The 18,529-nt window shown below is 43.0% G+C and overlaps 1 protein-coding gene and 1 long non-coding RNA gene across 2 annotated transcripts in view; one reads left to right on the top strand and one right to left on the bottom strand.

The window, feature by feature from the left end:
* Nucleotides 1-457: 457 nt before the first annotated feature.
* On the bottom strand, nt 458-3,064 carry C9H3orf80 (chromosome 9 C3orf80 homolog). Its single transcript, XM_039480287.2, has one exon. It carries the CDS (start codon nt 2,689-2,691, stop codon nt 1,948-1,950), a length of 744 nt encoding a protein of 247 aa, XP_039336221.1. The 5' UTR covers nt 2,692-3,064; the 3' UTR covers nt 458-1,947.
* LOC141585602 (uncharacterized) overlaps nt 1,242-18,529 on the top strand; it is a 142,964-nt gene continuing 125,676 nt past the window's right edge. Inside the window, exon 1 of the long non-coding RNA XR_012519157.1 lies at nt 1,242-1,655. This is a non-coding gene — a long non-coding RNA (uncharacterized LOC141585602). The remainder of the gene's footprint in view (nt 1,656-18,529) is intronic.

Genomic DNA, 18,529 nt, shown 5'->3' with positions numbered 1-18,529 from the left:
TCAACTGATATAGCCTCATCTCTTGATACTTTTATCAATTCACAGCTCAAATTGCTTTAAATGACAAATACATATTTCATATTTTGATACACTACCATATAGCCACACATCTGATAAAATTTGCACAGAGAAAAGATTTTAATGTTTTGCTATGTTTTAATACACTTGAAATGATTTTTCTTTAGTCATAGGGTCATTAGTTTTTAGAAATTTAAAGTTAAACATTCTTTTTTATTACATTTTAAAATTTCTCAGAAATGTCAGACTTTTTCAACCAGCCTTTAAAAGTTTAATCAAATATTTTTCTTCTAATACAAGTTAGATATTTTAAGATTTTTCAGGAGTGTCAGACTTCTTTAATCAGAAGAACAATGTTCTAAAAACAGGTATGAGATCCATGTGTGTGATTGTTCTTGATACAACATTCATGTTTTCTCAAGCAGAGAAACCTTTTGTATTTGTTTTCCTTCTCCTTTCATGAGAATGACAAACTGTAATACATTATTATAAATAATGTGTATACAGTACATAGACAATATGCATATGTACATTACACACAATGTATTAAAATAGGTTATATTACCTTTTACTTTTAAAGGGTATGTCACAGAACAGGAAACTGATACATTTGTTTCTTAAGAGAAGCTGATCAAATCCTTCTGTAGCACATTACTGCACAATTAATGGCTTTAAACAAAAGTTACAAGTCACAAGTGTTTATGTTTTAGATCATGTTGTGGAATGTACTCCAAATGAAAAATGGAGGAGAAAATGCACAACATCATATGTTTCATGATATGGCATGTACATGTCAATTATTTTTACATATAACTATGTGGTGAATGATAAAATTAAGCACTATACTACATAATGCATACAGTTATTATTATAAAAAGTTATATATTATGTCACAGTACTAAAAATAAAATATATTCTCAAATAGTGAAAATAAGATATCCTTCATGTTTATTATGTCAAATATGCTTCCTTGTTTGACCATACCTCTGTTTATCTTTTTTAATGAAATAATGTCCAATGTTTTATTGAACAATAATGAGTGTGGGCAATTTCCTGACCATTAATGGCCTACAAAAAGTGATTAAGACGATTACCTTGCCATGAATTTGCTGAAATACCCTCCTGTTACGTTCAATGCATGGCAAAAATATTAGAAGAAAAGACAAATAAATAGAAATACCTTCTCAATTATTGAACAATCAAAAGTCCAGCCGAATGGATATACGTAGTTGCTGCGCCCTGAGTCTGTACAGCAACTCACCGCGTAGCACAGGTGTTCCCCTCCCCCACGCCCCGCGCTCCGGCTCCTTGTGAAACACCAGCTGTGACTATTTGCCGGATCAGGAAGACACCGAGGGGTTTTTTGGGGGTCCGCCGCGTGGGAGCGAGTCCATCATACCCAAGTGCCGCTCTCCACACCCACGCGCAGCAGTCCCGGGTCGCGGCTCGTCCCCAACGGCTCCGCGCCCTGTGCCCACCCTGGGAGACCGTGACCTGCCCGAGGGGCAGGTAGGGAAAGGAGTGGAACCGCGCTTTCTCCTCAGCCCTGAAGACCGCCCTTCTCCCGACGCACCGAAGGGCTCACGTGTTCTGTTCAACTTGGGAAGCAGGCACTTACGAGTGAACCACAGGACCAGGTAAGGCAGAGGGCGGGGACGTCCTTCGAAGGTGCGTTCGAGGGTCGCCTGCTGCAGCCGCAGCCGCGCGCGTGCCCCACGTTTCTTTCAACGGAACGAAACGCAGGGAAACCTAACCTCCCGGGAGAACGCTAGGGAGACGAGTGACCACAGCCCAGTCTCGGGGTGCCAGGCAGTTAGGCCGGAGTGCCAGATAGGGTCTGAGGCAGTTGGCGGCAGCGGCGGCGGCACCCCGGCCGTTGCGTGCCCCCCGCAGCCCCCGGCCCTGCACCAGCCGCCGATCCCCGGGCGCTCAGATGAGGGGGAAGCGGCCCTCGCCGCCGTCGGGCTCCGCGGCGCCCCCGCCTCGCGGGCGGCCGAGCACCGACACCGGGAGCACGACCTCCCCGGGGCTGAGCTGCTGCAGCCGCATGGACTCCTCGTAGGTGGGCAGGTACTTGACCTCCTCGTAGCTGGGCAGCTGCAGGAAGGCCGGCGACACGACGCGCAGCTCGTGCGCCGAGGGGCAGGAGGGTTCCGAGCGCCCGCAGCCTCCCCGGCCCCGGCCGCTGCCGCCGCTGTCCAGCAGTGAGTCCTGCGAGCCGGCGGCCGCCTCGTCGCGCAGCAGCGCGGGCGAGTCGTCGTCGTCGTCGGGCGGCCCCGCGCCGCCCAGCGGTCCGGCGCCCCCCGGAGGCCCGGGCCGCTGCCCCGGGCGGGCCTGGCCGCGCGGGTACCTGCGTGGACTGGGGCAGATGATGCGCTGCAGGAAATAGCCGATGGCGAAGAGCACCAGCAGGATGAGCAGCCCCGAGAGCTTGCGGACGAACCAGCCCACGTTGTCCAGGAAGGCGTGCAGCGGGAGCTTGCAGCAGCGCACCGCCGTGGCGTTGGTCGCGTCGCAGCAGCGCTCCCGCTCGCCGCACGCCAGCTCCGCGCAGCCCCCGCCGCCCCGCGAGGGCGCCACCAGCGCCAGAGCCAGCAGCAGCAGCAGCGGCAGCAAAGGCGGCGGCGCCGGAGCCACCGACAGGCCCTCGGCCGTGACCCCGGGTCCCCACATGGCCCGCGCAGACCGCGGCTAACGTCCGGGAAGGGAGGCTGAGGAGTCCGCCCGCCCGCGCGTCCGTCGGCCCCTCCCCGGCGCTCCGCTCGGGTACCGCGCGCGCCGCCTCCCGCGCCTCAGCTACCTGCGGCCGGAGCAGTCCTCACTTGGCCACGCTCGGGCGGGAGGAGGAGCCCGCGGCGCGCGGAGGCTGCGGGAGGCGGCGGCTACTCGCGGCCCAAGCAGTTTCCCTAGCTTCTGACCTTAACCTCGCGCGCCCAACCGCCCGGGCCCGGTGCGAGGCGTCTGGAGCCGCTCTAAGTGGCAGAGGCAGCCTGCGCGGGGCTGCCGCGGGCATCTTGGCCCAGGCCGGCCGCGTCTTTCCTCCCTTGCCTAGTCGCTCTCTGGGACTGGAAGGGTTAACGCTCCGCTCTCAGCTCGGGAGCCCCTTGATCTTGATTAACCCAGTCTTCGCGCTTAGGCCCGCCAGACGGGCGGGGGCTCTCGCTCGCTTAGGTGTCTCGGTTTTAAGTGATTGGATTTCCCCAGGAATGTTATTTAAATTGACTTGCGACTGGGATTCGCTTATCATCTTTCTTGTGATCTTCTGATTAAAAATAGATGATGGCCATTAATGGCTAGTGCAGCCCCACTGCTGTCCCACAGTTTGGGGGTGGGGACCGGCGGATAATTCTGCTTGCAGGCAGGGAGCTGGGAAGCTGGGATTCCCAGGAAACCTTCGGAACAGGTAGAGAATTTCTAGTAGAGAGGCAGGTCAGGGCACCACAGAGGTAGCCCCAGAGGGACAGGGAAGCGTTCTGTCAGAGTGACCTTAGTTAACCAAGGAGAAATGAGGGGACGAATATTTTCCCAGCGGCTCATCCGACAAGCCCCCACTGAGTCCGCAGCACGGAGCAGAGATTTGGATTGCGGGGGTGAAAGGAGGCCCCTTCTTGAGCGCAAATAACATATCCGTGAAACGTCTAAGGAGGTTGCATGTGATTGGCAACATTCTTGAGCATTGATCTGCGCCTAAAGGGTCTTTTTCAAGATTTGAAAAAAGAGCATTGATCTGCGCCTAAAGGGTCTTTTGCAAAGTTTGACTTTAAAGGGAGCCTGAGCTTCCATTTAACACGGAACAGCGTTTACCTTGCCTTGGTGTCACCAGTCTCTGGGGAATCCCGTTAGCGCACACCGCACACGTAAGGGGTGGCAGTTACCGCGGTCCCTGACCGGCAGGCACACACATCTACATGGTGTAATTAAGCTCTACCTCCGTGTTGGATAGAGCCACACCACGGGGAAGCCAGGAGCTTGGCACTTTTATTAAAGTAGACTGAAGTAGCTAATCATTCCCTCACCCCTTAAACACAAGGACCCCTTGAAGAGAAACCAAAGGGAAAATTTCATAATCACTGAGAGGAAAAAAAGTAAAAGCAAAGGAACAATATAGAGACAAGATTCCGCCGTGGATCAGATAAAAGCAAAGATTTCTCCCTAAGTCATGGTATATCTCCATAAGACAGTGATGATGGAACAAGAAGGTTGTCAATGATAGTTTGAAACAGGTCATTGCTCAGCCTCAATGAAACATTTTAAACATATCTGTTGCTGTGAACACTAACTTTGCCTCATACTCCAAAATGATCCTTTCTACTCACAGGGAAGCTTCTAAGTGTTACTCCGACAAGATATGGTATGTAAAGCTTGCTTCGGCACAGGCCCCTTTTTTTCTAAGCTCTTCAAAAGCCACATTTCTGTTATGATCTATTTCTTTGTAGGGAGGCATAAAACCTATTTTGCAAAGCCTGATTGTCAGTGGATTTCAAATTGTAGTAAAATCATGGGATGAAAACGATTCATTTTAATACAGTTAAAATCGTGATTTTTTTTTTTTTTTTTTTTTTTTTTTTTTTTTTTTTTTTTTGACAGAGTCTTACTCTGTTACTCGGCTGGAGTGCAGTGGCACTATCTCGGCTCACTGCAACCTCCCCCTCCTAGGTTCAAGCAATTCTCCTGCTCCAGCCTCCTGAATAGCTGGGATTACAGGCATGTGCCATCACACCTGGCTAATTTTTGTATTTTTAGTAGAAATGGGTTTTCACCATGTTGGCCTGGCTGGTTTTGAACTCCTGACCTCAAGTGATCTGTTCGCCTCAGTCTCCTAAAGTGCTGAGATTACAGACATGAGCCACCATACCTGGCCAGAAAATAATATTCTTTCATTCACCCATTCTTTCACTAAATTTACATAGAATATTTTCTCTGAACAGAAAAAAGCTAACTCCTCCCCAGAATGGAGTAGACCCAGGTCCGCACTCGCAGCTTCAACTAAATGCAGTAAGGGAGAGATTCCACAGAAGGAAACAAATGGCAGTTTCCTCTTCCATCATGACTTGTTCTTACTCTCCCAAAGGAAAAATAAAGTTAATGAATTTCAAACAATTTCAGGAATGAAGGCAGTTCATAGCTTGAGATGGGCTTTGAATATGAAATGGAAAAAATATTAACCTTTTTGGGTTTTGATTATTTGAGTGTTTGGGATTTCGACCAGTAGTAGCAGGAGCAGTGGCGCAAGTATAAGAGGTTAAATGGCTGATGATCAAGAGAAAGTCTCCTGCTTATTATTATTTTGAAATTACTAAGCAGCATTTAAATAATTTCATTTCTATCTACCTTTAAATAGTTAGAATTTGTAGAATATTAGGTAGGACACAGTAGAAGAACAACATAGATTGTATATAAAATAAAACATTGGTGAAGTTATGTATATGAATTTTTCTTTCCAAATCGATAGGCCCAAAGCATCATCCATGAAAGAACCTCTACAGAAACTGGCACCTCTTTATATTTCTTCTCTGATCTCTCAGTTTCACTTAATTAATTTTGATTTGCCATGTAATATATTGTGTACAATCTTTCAAAGGAAAAGATAGAAACCCTATAGCTTTAAAAGCCCCTGAAAAGACACAATCTTCATAACTCAGCATCCTCATTTTTTTTTTCATATTCAACACACAAATAAATGGGGTACATTGAGCTGCCAGAAAGTCAAACTCAAGCCACTTAGTGATGAAGATAGAATTTAATACTATGTTTCATAGAATGACCACAGTGCAGAAACTAAAACCTCATTTTGTTAAAAAATTGCACCAAATGTGTTGAGAACAAGAGTGAGAGAAAAAATTGTAAAACAGGAGGGGACTTAATCTTTTTCCAAAAAGCAGGGGCGTAAGGATAAAGATTAAGAACTTAAACTTCTTTATCACGCTGCAGAGCTTGAATGATAGTTTTTGAACATTTTCTCTTCCTGATTTATTTGTATTGACATGAATGAATGCCAAATTGGCCATACTTTTCAACTTGCTAAAACAGAAGAAAGTACACAGAGCACAGCAAAACTGGCTGCTGTTTTACCTGTGTCTCTGGGCGCTGTCTTGTTAACTTGAGAAAGACAGTGGCTCCATCATGTAACCGTCTGTTCTAGCACATGACACAGGCCCAGAAGGAAATTTTTCTCTGATGTCTGCTGACTGGCTTGTGCCTTCAAGCCTGAAAAGTGATGGCTTTGCCCTTTTCACGTCCCTTCCTTGAAATGTCTAGGCTTGGGTAGTTGGGACCTTGTAAACTGTCTAGTCCTTAAGGATCCCTTATTCAGGATGTGCAACACCTTTCCTTACTACTAAATTATGGTCATTGATTTCTTAACCCCTCATTGTATGATTTCCCTCTGCTTGCAACATGCTTTCCCGGAGCAACAGTAAATTAAGAGTTTCGTTATAAAGAGCATATATTTACATGAATATACCTACCTAGAAATGATGTAAGAGCTGAGATAATTTTCTTTGGCATTCTTTTCAGATCGTATTTCTTTCATCACTCATTCAGTAAATATTTAACGAGGGCCCGCTCTGAGCTAGGCATTCTGCTCCACTCTGAGGATACTATGAAATCAAACAGTTGTTGTCCTCAGGGAGCTGATTAGAGGAGGGGGAAGAGAACAACAGTCAAACTGTCAAAATAATGAACTGATCATTCCAATGATCAATGCACACACTGGAGTAACGCAGGATGCTCTGGGTTTTTGCACTGGACATGATCTGGATTGGGTTAGGGCAGTGGTGTTGGCTGGAAATACGTCCCTAAGAAGGACCTCCTTAAGAAGGACAGCAAGGAAGCTGGGTGTGGTGGCTCACACCTGTAATCCCAGGACTTTGGGAGACCGAAGTAGTGGATCACGAGATCAGCAATTTGAGACCAGCCTCACCAACGTGGTGAAACCCTGTCTCTACTAAAAGTACAAAAATTAGCTGGGCATGATGGCACTTACCTGTAGTCCCAGCTACTCAGGAGGCTGAGGCAGGAGAATCGCTTGAACCCGGGAGGCAGAGGTTGCAGTGAGCTACTATGGTGCTCCTGTACTCTAGCCTGGGTGACAGAGCAAGACTCTGTCTCAAAAAAAAAAAGAAAGAAAAAAAAAAAAAAACCACCAAAAAGCAAAAACGGACAACAAGGGGAAGCAAAAGGGGTCCTCTGGGCAGAGGAATCATCATGGATATGACACAAGCCTCCAAGGTAGGAAGACACTTCACATGTTATCTCTTATGATTGAGGCAAAACTTGTATAATTTCTATCCCAGCAATTTTGACTCTGCTCCTAGATTAACTTTATGTAGAGTCAAGTCACCTCTGTTGCCATCCAACTTTAAACTGAAATGGATTCTCTGCAGTGGTCTAACAGGCTGTGTGGTTGTACTTATCTTCATATTTGGTCCTGCCCAGATTCCCCTTGGAGACTAGGAAAGTTCCAATGACATTTCCTGTTCTTTTCACCTTGACACCCTTGACTCGGAGTGGAGTTCAGATTTCCCCTTTCAACTTTATGAGTTGGTAGCTGCCTGACAAATTCTTGCGCAAGCCAAATGCTTGAAGTAGGAGAAAAGTCCAAGTGGGATGCTTTGTATCTTTTGTGCAAATTAGGAGCAAAAGGAAATAGCTTTCTCTCAAGCTTTAAGTTAGAAACAAAAGGTTGAGTAATTCCAGGCGCTTATAAAACTAATACCTAGGTTTATATTTGGCCTTTTAGTGTTTCAGATAACTTCCACATGCATTGTTTTTTCTCCTTACTACATTTCTATAAGATGGGTTAAAGTTATTATTATCCCTTTTCACCAATGAGGATAGGCTAAAACAGCGAAATCACAGGGTAAATTAATGGTGGTGGTCACACTGGAATCCAAGGCTTATAACTCCAAATCTAGTTAAAAACAATAGGCTGGCATCTCACTCCCTTACTGATTTGAGCCAGACAGACCAAAGGGATCACTGTGGCAGGAGTCATCTGACTTCCCTTTGACAACTCCTGATACATCATGAGGCCAATTCTAAGGAAAACGACTTGGAGTTAAGCTGGGCCAGGCATGGTGGCTCATGCCTGTAATCCCAACACTTTGGGAGGCTAAGGCAGGTGGATCAGGAGGTCAGGAGTTCAAGACCAGCCTGGTCAAGATGGTGAAACCCCATCTCTACTGAAAATACAAAAATTAGCTTGGTGTGATGGTGGACACCTGTAATCCCAGCTACTGAGGAGGCAGAGGCAGGGAATCACTTGAACCCGGGAGGCAGAGGTTGCAGTGAGCTGAGATCGCACCACTGCTCTCCACCCTGGGTGACAGAGCAAGACTTCATCTCAAAAAAAAAGAGAAAAGGAAAGAAAAAAGAAAAAAAGAAAGTTAAGCTGGACTGTGCTCTGGACTACAAGTACCAGATTCTTCTGAGGAAATAAAACTTTTATTTCGGTGATTTTTGTGGCCACTTCTGATAAACCATTAATAATGGTCTAGGTGATAATGTGACAGGCCAGCTATTTTTGTAGGCATTTCTGCAAACAAAAAATAAATCTCCCTCCTTCATTACATTTGATCTTTACCCATGAACTAAGTTATCTAATGCTCATCAATATAAAATGAGATATGCTTGGCAAAATATCATTTTGGGTTCTGAAACACAACTATGCAGTATTATTTATCAATAATTTAAACTTCTATATTTAAATTCTTGCTTTACAAAAATTATCAGTTAATTTCTTGTGGCAATATTGCAGAAGAGACTGATAACTTTCACATTATTTCTGATGACATAAACTAAACCATAAATGTTATGAGAAATATTTAGTGAGGCCATGAAGATCTGAAATTAGAATTCCAGTTATGTCAGCTGGATGACTTTCTTTGTCACTCAGGCTTTTAAAAAATGGTCAGATTGTTCAAGTTAGAATATATTTGTCAATACGCTGTTGTACAAGCCAAGTGCTTGCATTGGCAGAAAAATCACATAGCATGAAATTATTTCGAAACATTTTTACGCTCCATTATTTTAATCTGAAACTAGTAATGTACTCTTTGTTGCCCTTTCATTTCAAGGACAAATTGCTTGTCAATAGCTGCTTCTAAATATTTTCTATAAACCTGGATGGAGTGTTAGATGACTATTCCTGTTCAGCACCCAGGCCAGACTTTATACTTCTAGGGCAACTGGCTGACGGCGTTGGCTCTGAGCTTGCCATTAGTCCCTGGGCAGCAGGGCTATGGTCCATCTACCCAGCATCCTGCTTCTAACATTAAATAAGATAGGATAAGCATCTTCCAAGACACATGCCTTCAAAGCTTTTGAATAGACCATAAATATCCAAATTCTGCTTAACAATTTTCATAGTAGATTTATTCAACTATGAATTTCAGAGGGCCCTTTGGGGTATAATCCTAATTTTTACTTTCACCTTTCTTTCCTACTCTCTTCCTTTCGGCACCCTTTGCTTCAATAAATGACTACCTGCTATGGCTATTTAAGATGCCTGCTTTAGAGATGTTATCCCTTCCTTTTTGCTGTGCCCTCAACCAAGAATTATCTTTTCCCATCTCTGTTGGTCAAAACGATACAAAATACAGCTTCAGTGACAGCTCCTCTCCAAAATCTACCATCTGCTCTTTGTGACACCATCTACTGTTTGTAGCAATTCTCATTTAAAAAATTTTATTTTAATAGAGTTATGGTCAAGTAATCCTCCCACCTTGGCCTCCCAAAGTGCTGAGATTACAGGCATGAGGCACCATGCCTGGGCGCAAATCTCATTCTCTACCTTGTATTTGAGGTGGTTATGTACACATCTTGGCCTTAGGACTTTCAGAAATATGTGTATGGTGGTTGGCTTTGTGTATGTGCCTCTGCAGCACAGTGGATTTCCATCTTTTTGCATACTAGACTTTGGGAGGCTCTCTTGAAAGGTTCGCCTGGACCTATGTTGTCTTCCTCCCATTGCTGTTGTTGTTGTTTGATGCAGTGCCTCACCTGTCAGGCTGTGTTCCATTAGAAATTCATAACACGCTGGACGCGGTGGCTCAAGCCTGTAATCCCAGCACTTTGGGAGACTGAGGCGGGTGGATCACGAGGTCAAGAGATCGAGACCATCCTGGTCAACATGTTGAAACCCCGTCTCTACTAAAAACACAAAAAATTAGCTGGGCATGGTGGCGCGTGCTTGTGATCTCAGCTACTCAGGAGGCTGAGGCAGGAGAATTGCCTGAACCCAGGAGGCGGAGGTTGCGGTGAGCCGAGATCGCGCCATTGCACTCCAGCCTGGGTAACAAGAGCGAAACTCCGTCTCAAAAAAAGAAAAAAAAGAAAGAAAAAAGAAATTCATAACACAATGCTCTCCAATTTTTCTGTAACATGTTTCCTTAGCCCCTACTTGCTGTTAGAACATTCTTCTTACCTCCCACAGCAAGATTTATCTCACTGAACACAACTCACAAGATGTGCAACGTTCATCATTCTGTCTAACAGGCATCGCTTACGTGTATGGGACTCAGTGGGGACAAAATGAATGCAGCACACCTGTGAAGAGCTTACAGGATTCCAGAATGCCATAGCCACAGCATCCAGGAGCTGCTACCAACTTACACATAATAGACGTGGAACACATTTTTGTAGAATCAATTTACCTAAGTTTATGAATCTATTTATGTTTTCAATATATACTCCTCAGGAACAATTCCATGGTCTTTCTACTTGGTGGATGAATCATTTTATTTATGTATTCTTTTAAGCAAAAAGAGGATATCCCCCTTGTCATGGTGACTTTATTTACCCTGGGATTTGTCTTCTGAGGTCCATATGCTCCAGCTATTTGAAGACAGAATGTCCACTTTTTTTTTTTTCTTTTGACAGGATCTCACTCTGTCGCCCAGGCTGGAATATAATGGTGCGATCTTTGCTTACTGCGACCTCCACCTCCTGAGCTCAGCGACCCTCCTACCTCAGCCTCCTGAGTAGCTAGGACTACAGGTATGGACCACCATGTCCTGCTAATTTTTCTTTTTTTGTATTTTTGGTAAAGACAGGATTTCACCGTGTTGTCTAGCTGGTCTTGAACTCCTGAGCTGAAGCAATCCACCTGCTTCGGCCTCCCAAATTGCTGGGATTTATAGGAATGAGCCACTGTGCCCAGCCAGAATTTCTACTTTTATACTGTTAGTGTGTGAGCCGGTCTTGGGTGGTTTTGCTTGGATTTCATCCTCAAACTTTTACAGCTCTGTCCTGTATCACAGGAGGACTGGTCCCTGGAGGGTGCATTTCCCCGTTGGTGAAATTCTGGCAGAGTTCAGTCAGTGGGAAATTGGAAGGAAGATAAAAGATGAAGCCAGGGTAGGGACTTGGGGACCCTCCATGGCTCACATTGAGGCCTGCTGTGGCTCCAGCTGCTGCCAGTCAACTCCCCCTTCTCCCCAGCCTCCCATAAGACCACCTCCTCCTTCCTACTACTACCAATCTCCAGGTTGCCTCACCATTTCCTGGGAGATTTTTAGCACTTCCTGCATAACAAGTTTCTTGTTTGCAATTTCTCTCTGCTTAAAAATTCAGAATGGGTTGTTTTTCTGGTTGGACCCTGGATTGGTGCAGTTTGTCTGAACCACTTTCACAAGCACGAAGATGCAAAGATAAATTATGTGATTCCACCGATCCTACAGATTGAGCAGAGTAGTGTTAATCCCTTCTAAAGCTTAAGACTTGCCGGGCGCGGTGGCTCAAGCCTGTAATCCCAGCACTTTGGGAGGCCGAGGCAGGTGGATCACGAGGTCGAGAGATCGAGACCATCCTGATCAACATGGTGAAACCCCGTCTCTACTAAAAATACAAAACACTAGCTGGGCGTGGTGGCGCGTGCCTGTAATCCCAGCTACTTAGGAGGCTGAGGCAGGAGAATTGCCTGAGCCCAGGAGGTGGAGGTTGCGGTGAGCCGAGATCGCGCCATTGCACTCCAGCCTGGGTAACAAGAGCGAAACTCCGTCTCAAAAAAAAAAAAAAAAAAAAAGACTAGTCCCATTTCTCCCACTCACTGATGTGGAAAGGTGACCCAAACTACTAGTAACAGTAAACAGTCTTATTACCACCCATGTGACCTCGGAAAATTAATCACTGGGTCTGCATTTTCTTGTCTGTGAAAAAAAGAGTATAAAAACATCTACCTACCATTGTAAGGATTAAATGAATGAATACATATAAAGTGCTTAGAACACTGGCACATAGTGAGCTCTGTGTTAAGTGTTAGCTATAATTATTATTTAACCACAAAGAGTGCATTATCTTTTCTTGCCTGCTATTTTGATTCTGAAAAAAGTAAAGGAAAAGCTAACTTTTCTTAGGGTTATCATGACTTAATTAGATTTGTAATTTGTCTTCATGAGTCAGCCAAAGACAAATGGAACCTATTAACTTCGTAAAATTTGATATTTGGCTCTCAGCTTTATCATTGGCAATATTGTAAGAGTTAACCACATGAAATTGTTATTGCATTTGGAAAATGGTGGGAGGCATTATGTCTCCTATGAAATTCTCCCTTTTGAATCATTTCCTTTGGAAATTCAGCAGCCCCCAAAAGCCATGTTTTTTTTAGAGACATCTTAAAGGTTTCTTCTTTTTCATCATGGTAATTTTGTACATGGTCACGAATACCTCTTTGCTTTGGTTGCCAGGGATCTCAGAACTAAATGTAAAGTGTAATTACGGTATCTGTGCTGGCCTCTCTTTTTTTTTTCACATTTATATTTCTACTGTCATATGGCCTTAGTTTTCTAATTCAAAATTTATTTTTTGTTTGATTCCCTGTTTATATTTTGCCATTTATATTCATGTTGTAAGTTATGGCATACTTCTTTGTGGAAGAAGATGTAATATAAATAAATAACACTGAATTTGTAGAGTTTTTAGAATGGGTTGTGAATTTCCCACCAATAAGTTATTCTGTGTCATCAAATTCCTTTTGGAATATACAGTCATTTCCTGCATAACAATTTTCAGAGAGCTAGGCGATAGTGGGCCCATATGATTATATGATGGTGGTTCCATAAGCTTATAATATAATATTTTTACTGTATCTTTTCTGTAATTAGATAGCTACAAAGTTTCAAATTTACATACTTTACAAATAGCATTGCCTACAGTATTCAGTACAATAACATGCTGAATAGGTTTGTAGCCTAGGAGCAATAAACTCTACCACATAGCATAGAATGTGTAGTAGGCGGTATCACCTAGGTTTGTGTAAGTACACTCTGTGATGTTTGCACAATGATGAAATCACCTAAAGACATATTTCTCAGAACTTATCCCTGTTATTAAGCAATGCATGATTATAATCTCAACATAAAAAATAACATTCTTAGTTAGTTATATTTTCTCATCATGGCTTGTATTGGGAAGTCCAAGTGGTTTGGTCACATGCGTCAGTCATTTTTATTTCAGAATATAACTTAGCATATAATTATATAATAAATACAATTATATAATTTATTCTTAAGTAAAATAGTTGTATTCTTATTTGGAAAAGTGGTTTTGTGGTCAAGTAAGTTTGGGAAATACCTACTGAGCTTCATTGTTTCAAGATTTTTCAGGGCAGGAGCTGTGGCTCACATCTGTAATCCAAGCATTTTGGGAGGCCAAGGTGCGTGGATCACCTGAGGTCAGGAGTTCAAGACTAGCCTGGTCCAAATGGCAAAACCCTGTCTCTACCGGACCTGGGAGGCAGAGGCTGCAGTGAGCTGAGACTACTCTGCTGCACTCCAGCCAGGGCGATAGAGTGAGATTCCATCTCAAAAAAAAAAAAAAAGAAAGAAAGAAAAAAAAAGCTACAAAGAAAAAGATAGATTTTCCTGAGCCTTTAATTTGTTCAGGTAGACAGCCCTATGCATCCTTCGGTTCTGCCTCTGCTGATTCAACCAACTGCTGATAAAAAATATTTGGGGAAAAAACCCAAACCCAAACCAATTAAAAACAGATTTAAAAAAAAAGGAAATATGAATTTTAAAAGGCAGCGTGATGACTATGTGGCATTTACATTGTATTAGGTATTATAAGTAATTTAGAGATGATTTCAAGTATGCAGGAGGGTGTGCATAGGTTAAATGCAAACACTATGCTATTTTATATGAGGGACTTGAGCATTGGCAAATTTTGGCGTTTATGTATGTCCTAGAATCCATCCATCTGTGGATACTGCAGGACAACTGTATTGTGATTCTCTAGAAGGAAGCAATATAAGGTGGCAGTTTTCCCCAATTTAACATGACCAAGGCACTCCCCTCATATCCCCGCAATTTTTTCTCTCGAATTTTTTTTTCTTAACTGAAACTCCAGTTACTATTTTAAGGGACTAGTGTTCTCGAGCTAATTTTCCATAGACTAGGTTTTGCCTACATTGGCAAGTGCCACTTTTTCAGTAAGTCCATAAGAAACAAATGAAAGGGCTCTTTACCATTAATTAACAGCATTCCTTAGAATCAGAAATCTTGAAGATACCTTGATATTGGGGGAAAATCTTATTGTAATAACAAATGAAGATTATTTGGAAACAAATGTACATTTTTAGTGCTGAGCCTTCACTGTTTTTGCTTAAAGTCTACTAGTCTGGGCAGAAATATAAAAGCAATGACCATGTCATTAATGTGACATTTAAGCTGTCAATTTCATGGATCCACAGTTTAGCTTTAGACAGAGTCAAATTAAAAATGAGTCTAAGAAAAGAGTCAGAGATCAAGCTGTGAATAGAAGAATTTTTTAAATGACATGCTTGGGAAATGAAAGTAATTACTTTTGAGCATATATATATATATATATATATATATATATATATTCCTCAAACACAAAGCATTATTTTATTAAGATTGACAAGGCTAATCTATAATTAAAGCAGTTCAGAAAGACATTTTAACAGAGATTTACTTTTTCTTAAAGTGGAACAAAATGGATACTGCTAAGTGGAACCATCTAATAATAAAGCATTCTGGCTGCCTGCCTTTGGTTTCAGAGAGCACAGTGGGGCTGGCCCCAGAATTTTAGATTCCTTTTTCTATATGGACACTTATTCCCAGAGAGTCAATACCTTTTTCCAGCTCAGTTTTCCTATCATAGTCAGAATCGAAACAGTTAAAATTTGTTTCACACTTAACATTTACCAAATGTTTGCTTATGTGTCATCTTGTTGTAACAAGATGGATCAGGAAACTGTTAATAAAGATGATTATGCCTGCTGGTTAGGATTTCAAGCCATGGAGTCAGACAGACCTGGGTTTAAAGCCAGTGCCACCATTAACTCTAACTTAGGGCAGGTCACCTAATCACTCCAAGTCTCAGTTTCCACTTCTATAAAATGGGAGTAATAATATAATCTAATTTATAAAGTCTTTGTAGGATTAAATGAGATAATCCAAAGTGCTTGGTGCATAGTAAATGCTCAATAAACATGTAACTAGTGTTATTGTTATTTTAAACTATAGAAAAATTTACTAAACAAATTGTAGAATTGATTATATTTATCTGCTGCAACATTAAGAAAAAAATAAAACCTGAAAATCATTTTTGAAACATGACTGGTTGCAGTGGCTCATGCCTATAATCCCAGCACTTTGGGAGGCAGAGGCAGAGGCAGGAGAGTAGCTTGAGCCCAGGAGTTCAAGACCACCCTGGAAAACATAGTGAGACCCTGTCTCTACAAAAATTAAAAAAAAAAAAAACAAAGACAAAAACTGTTCTGGACATGGTGGTGCATGCCTGTAGTCCCAGCTACTTGGGAGGCTGAAGCTAGGAGATTGTTTGAGTCCAGGAGTTTGAGACTACAATGACCTAAGATTTTACCACTGCACTCCAGCCTGGGCAACAGTGAAACCTCATCTCTTAACAATCGTTTTTGTTTGTTTGTTTTGTTTTGTTTTTTTGAATATGGTATCAAATACAAAAAGGAAATGTTTGTGGAAATAGAAATAACAATGAACAGAGGCAATAGTCTAACATTTATAAAAGCAGAAACATGGCAAACCATTAGAGCAGTTTGAAGTTAAATTGTAAATAAGTTAGCTGATAACTAATACCATACATTATTTAATGAATTTAGAAGACAATTCAATTCAAGAAGGATGACTTGGCTGGGCATGGTGGCTCATGCCTGTAATTCCAGCACTTTGGGAGCCTAAGGCAGGTGGATCACCTGAGGTTGGGAGTTCAAGACCAGCCTGACCACCATGGAGAAACCCTGTCTCTACTAAAAATACAACGTTAGCCGGGTGTGGTGGTGCATTTCTGTAACCCCAGCTACTTGGGAGGCCGAGGCAGGAGAAACGCTTGAACCTGGGAGGTGGAGGTTGCAGTGAGCCGAGATCATGCCGTTGCACTCCAGCCTGGGCAACAAGAGTGAAACTCCGTCTCAAAAAAAAAAAAAGGATGACTTGTTCAAGGTTGCAGAAACAGGAAGAGCTAGGATGTGAACTCTGATCTCCTTATTCCCAGTGAGGAAATCTTAGTGCTAAGCTGGGGGACAGCTGCCTGCCTGATACGCATGCTGCTGACCCTGGCTAACAAGGTCCTGGCATGAGTTCTACCATGACATCAGGACAGAGAGTGTGTGGGGCAGGCCAAAGTGCAGGAATGTCAGAGTTGGACAGAGTGCAAATTCAAATGGTTTTGCTTTTTAGCTCTGTGAGATTGGGATAATAATTCAGGATCATTGTAAAATTTAATGAGATGGTGCTTGCAAAGTGATTGGGTAGATTAGTTATTGCTGAGAAGTCCTGTGAGGGGTAAGGGGCACCTCTTCTGTATTAACCTAGACAGAACAGATTTGGAATGGCCCCAGTCCTCACCCCATAGGGTGGAGAGTTAGACGCAATGGATTTTATTTTCTCTATCCAGATATAAAGAAGGAAATAGAAAAGCTTTCTCATCCCCATTATTTTTTAACAACCTTGTTTATAAACTTTATCTGCATAATCCAAAATAAAATATTAAAGCTCTTAGAAGTACCATTTTGGCAGGCTCTTCTGAACATGTTTACTGCATCTTGGGTTTGTAGTTACAGTAAGTCAATATTGTACTTTTAGATATAATTTGAAGTTTACACTTTAATATTAGATACATAAAAGAACATCAGAAAATGACATATTCAAATAATACCCCATCAACATTTGATATTAACTACCATCGATTAGGCGTAACATAAGCCTTTAGGTGTTACAAAAACATCTTGAATTTTGTAAGCTGAGGAACACTGAGGACAAGGAGCAGAGCAGGAAGGGGAGAATAGGACTGTGGGAAATATGAGCCAAGCCTGAGGAAGGGTTCAGGACAGGAAAAGACACTGACGACTGTGGTTGTTGTAATATAAAGTATGCACCGCAGATCTTGTGGTCTAAGATTAGAATAGGTGTAAGCATCTGAACACACATAAATATAAAATTGAGTAGGTAATTTAATTATCGCAGCTTGCTGGCAATAACCGTGTTTCCCTGCCTCTTGCCTCTGCTCTTTTCCCCTGGTATAAGTTACAGCCATCTCATATACATCTCACCTCACTTGCTCTTACAATGTAACCTTAATATGCCTCAACAGAGCTGGAGTTTATGCTCCTTCTCATTGAATCAAAAGGATGCAGCAGAATTGACTCCAGCTGACTTCTCGGGCTAGGTCATAAAGGGCAATATGGCTTCCACCTGGATCTCTTTCAGGACAGCTGCCCTTGGAACCTTGGAACCATGTTGTGAGGAAGCTTGGGCCACCTGGTGAGGCTTCATGTGAATGTTCCAGTTAACAGCTCCAGCTGGGCCCGCAGCCAGTCACCAGCACCAGTCACCTGATTGTGTATGAATGAGCCTTTAGAGGATTCCTGCCCGCTCCCTTTGATTCTTTCAGCCAATGCCCGAGACATTGAGTATAGCCAAGCCAGCCTTGCTATGCCCCATTTGAACTCCTGACCCATAGGAACTGTGGGAAATTATAAATGATTTTGTTGCTTTTAAAGCCCCTAAGTTTTGGGGTGATTTACTACACAACCCTAGTAATCCAGACCAAATTCTTCTCCCAGTTATTTCTGAGAATCCCTGGGGCCATCACAAATACATCTCATAAATGATGTCCTCATGCTGTTCAGCTTTGTTTCCTGTGGGATGGACATTGCTCAAGAGGCCATGCAAAGTGCAATGCATGCAAGGGTGACTGGGATGATTTGAACTAGGGCAGGCTTGTTTGGGAAACTTCCTATGTAGCTGGAGAATTTCGGACATAAGTGTCTGTCTTTTTGCATACATAGTCAGTTGCATGCTGGGTATGGAGTTGGGAGATTCAGCTCCAGGGTAAGGGTGGTAGAGTTCCATTTAGGGGTACAAACAGCAGGCAACATGATCCTTTCAAGTGGTGCCCATTCAGTTATAGGCTCTCAGCCTGCATACCCACAGTCACCATCTTTTCAGGGACCCTAGAGAATGTGGTTTGGGATGCAGGATTAAGGAGATCTTGTATATACTTTGGCCACTGG

Source organism: Saimiri boliviensis, chromosome 9, assembly GCF_048565385.1.
Source record: "Saimiri boliviensis isolate mSaiBol1 chromosome 9, mSaiBol1.pri, whole genome shotgun sequence".
Taxonomy (NCBI): Eukaryota; Metazoa; Chordata; class Mammalia; order Primates; family Cebidae; genus Saimiri; species Saimiri boliviensis.
The sequence above is the reverse complement of the archived record's forward strand: the minus strand, read 5'-3'. Positions and strand labels throughout refer to the sequence as shown.

Excerpts from the sequence above, each read along its gene's own strand:
- C9H3orf80 (XM_039480287.2), bottom strand. The coding sequence starts at position 2,691 with ATGTGGGGACCCGGGGTCACGGCCGAGGGCCTGTCGGTGGCTCCGGCG.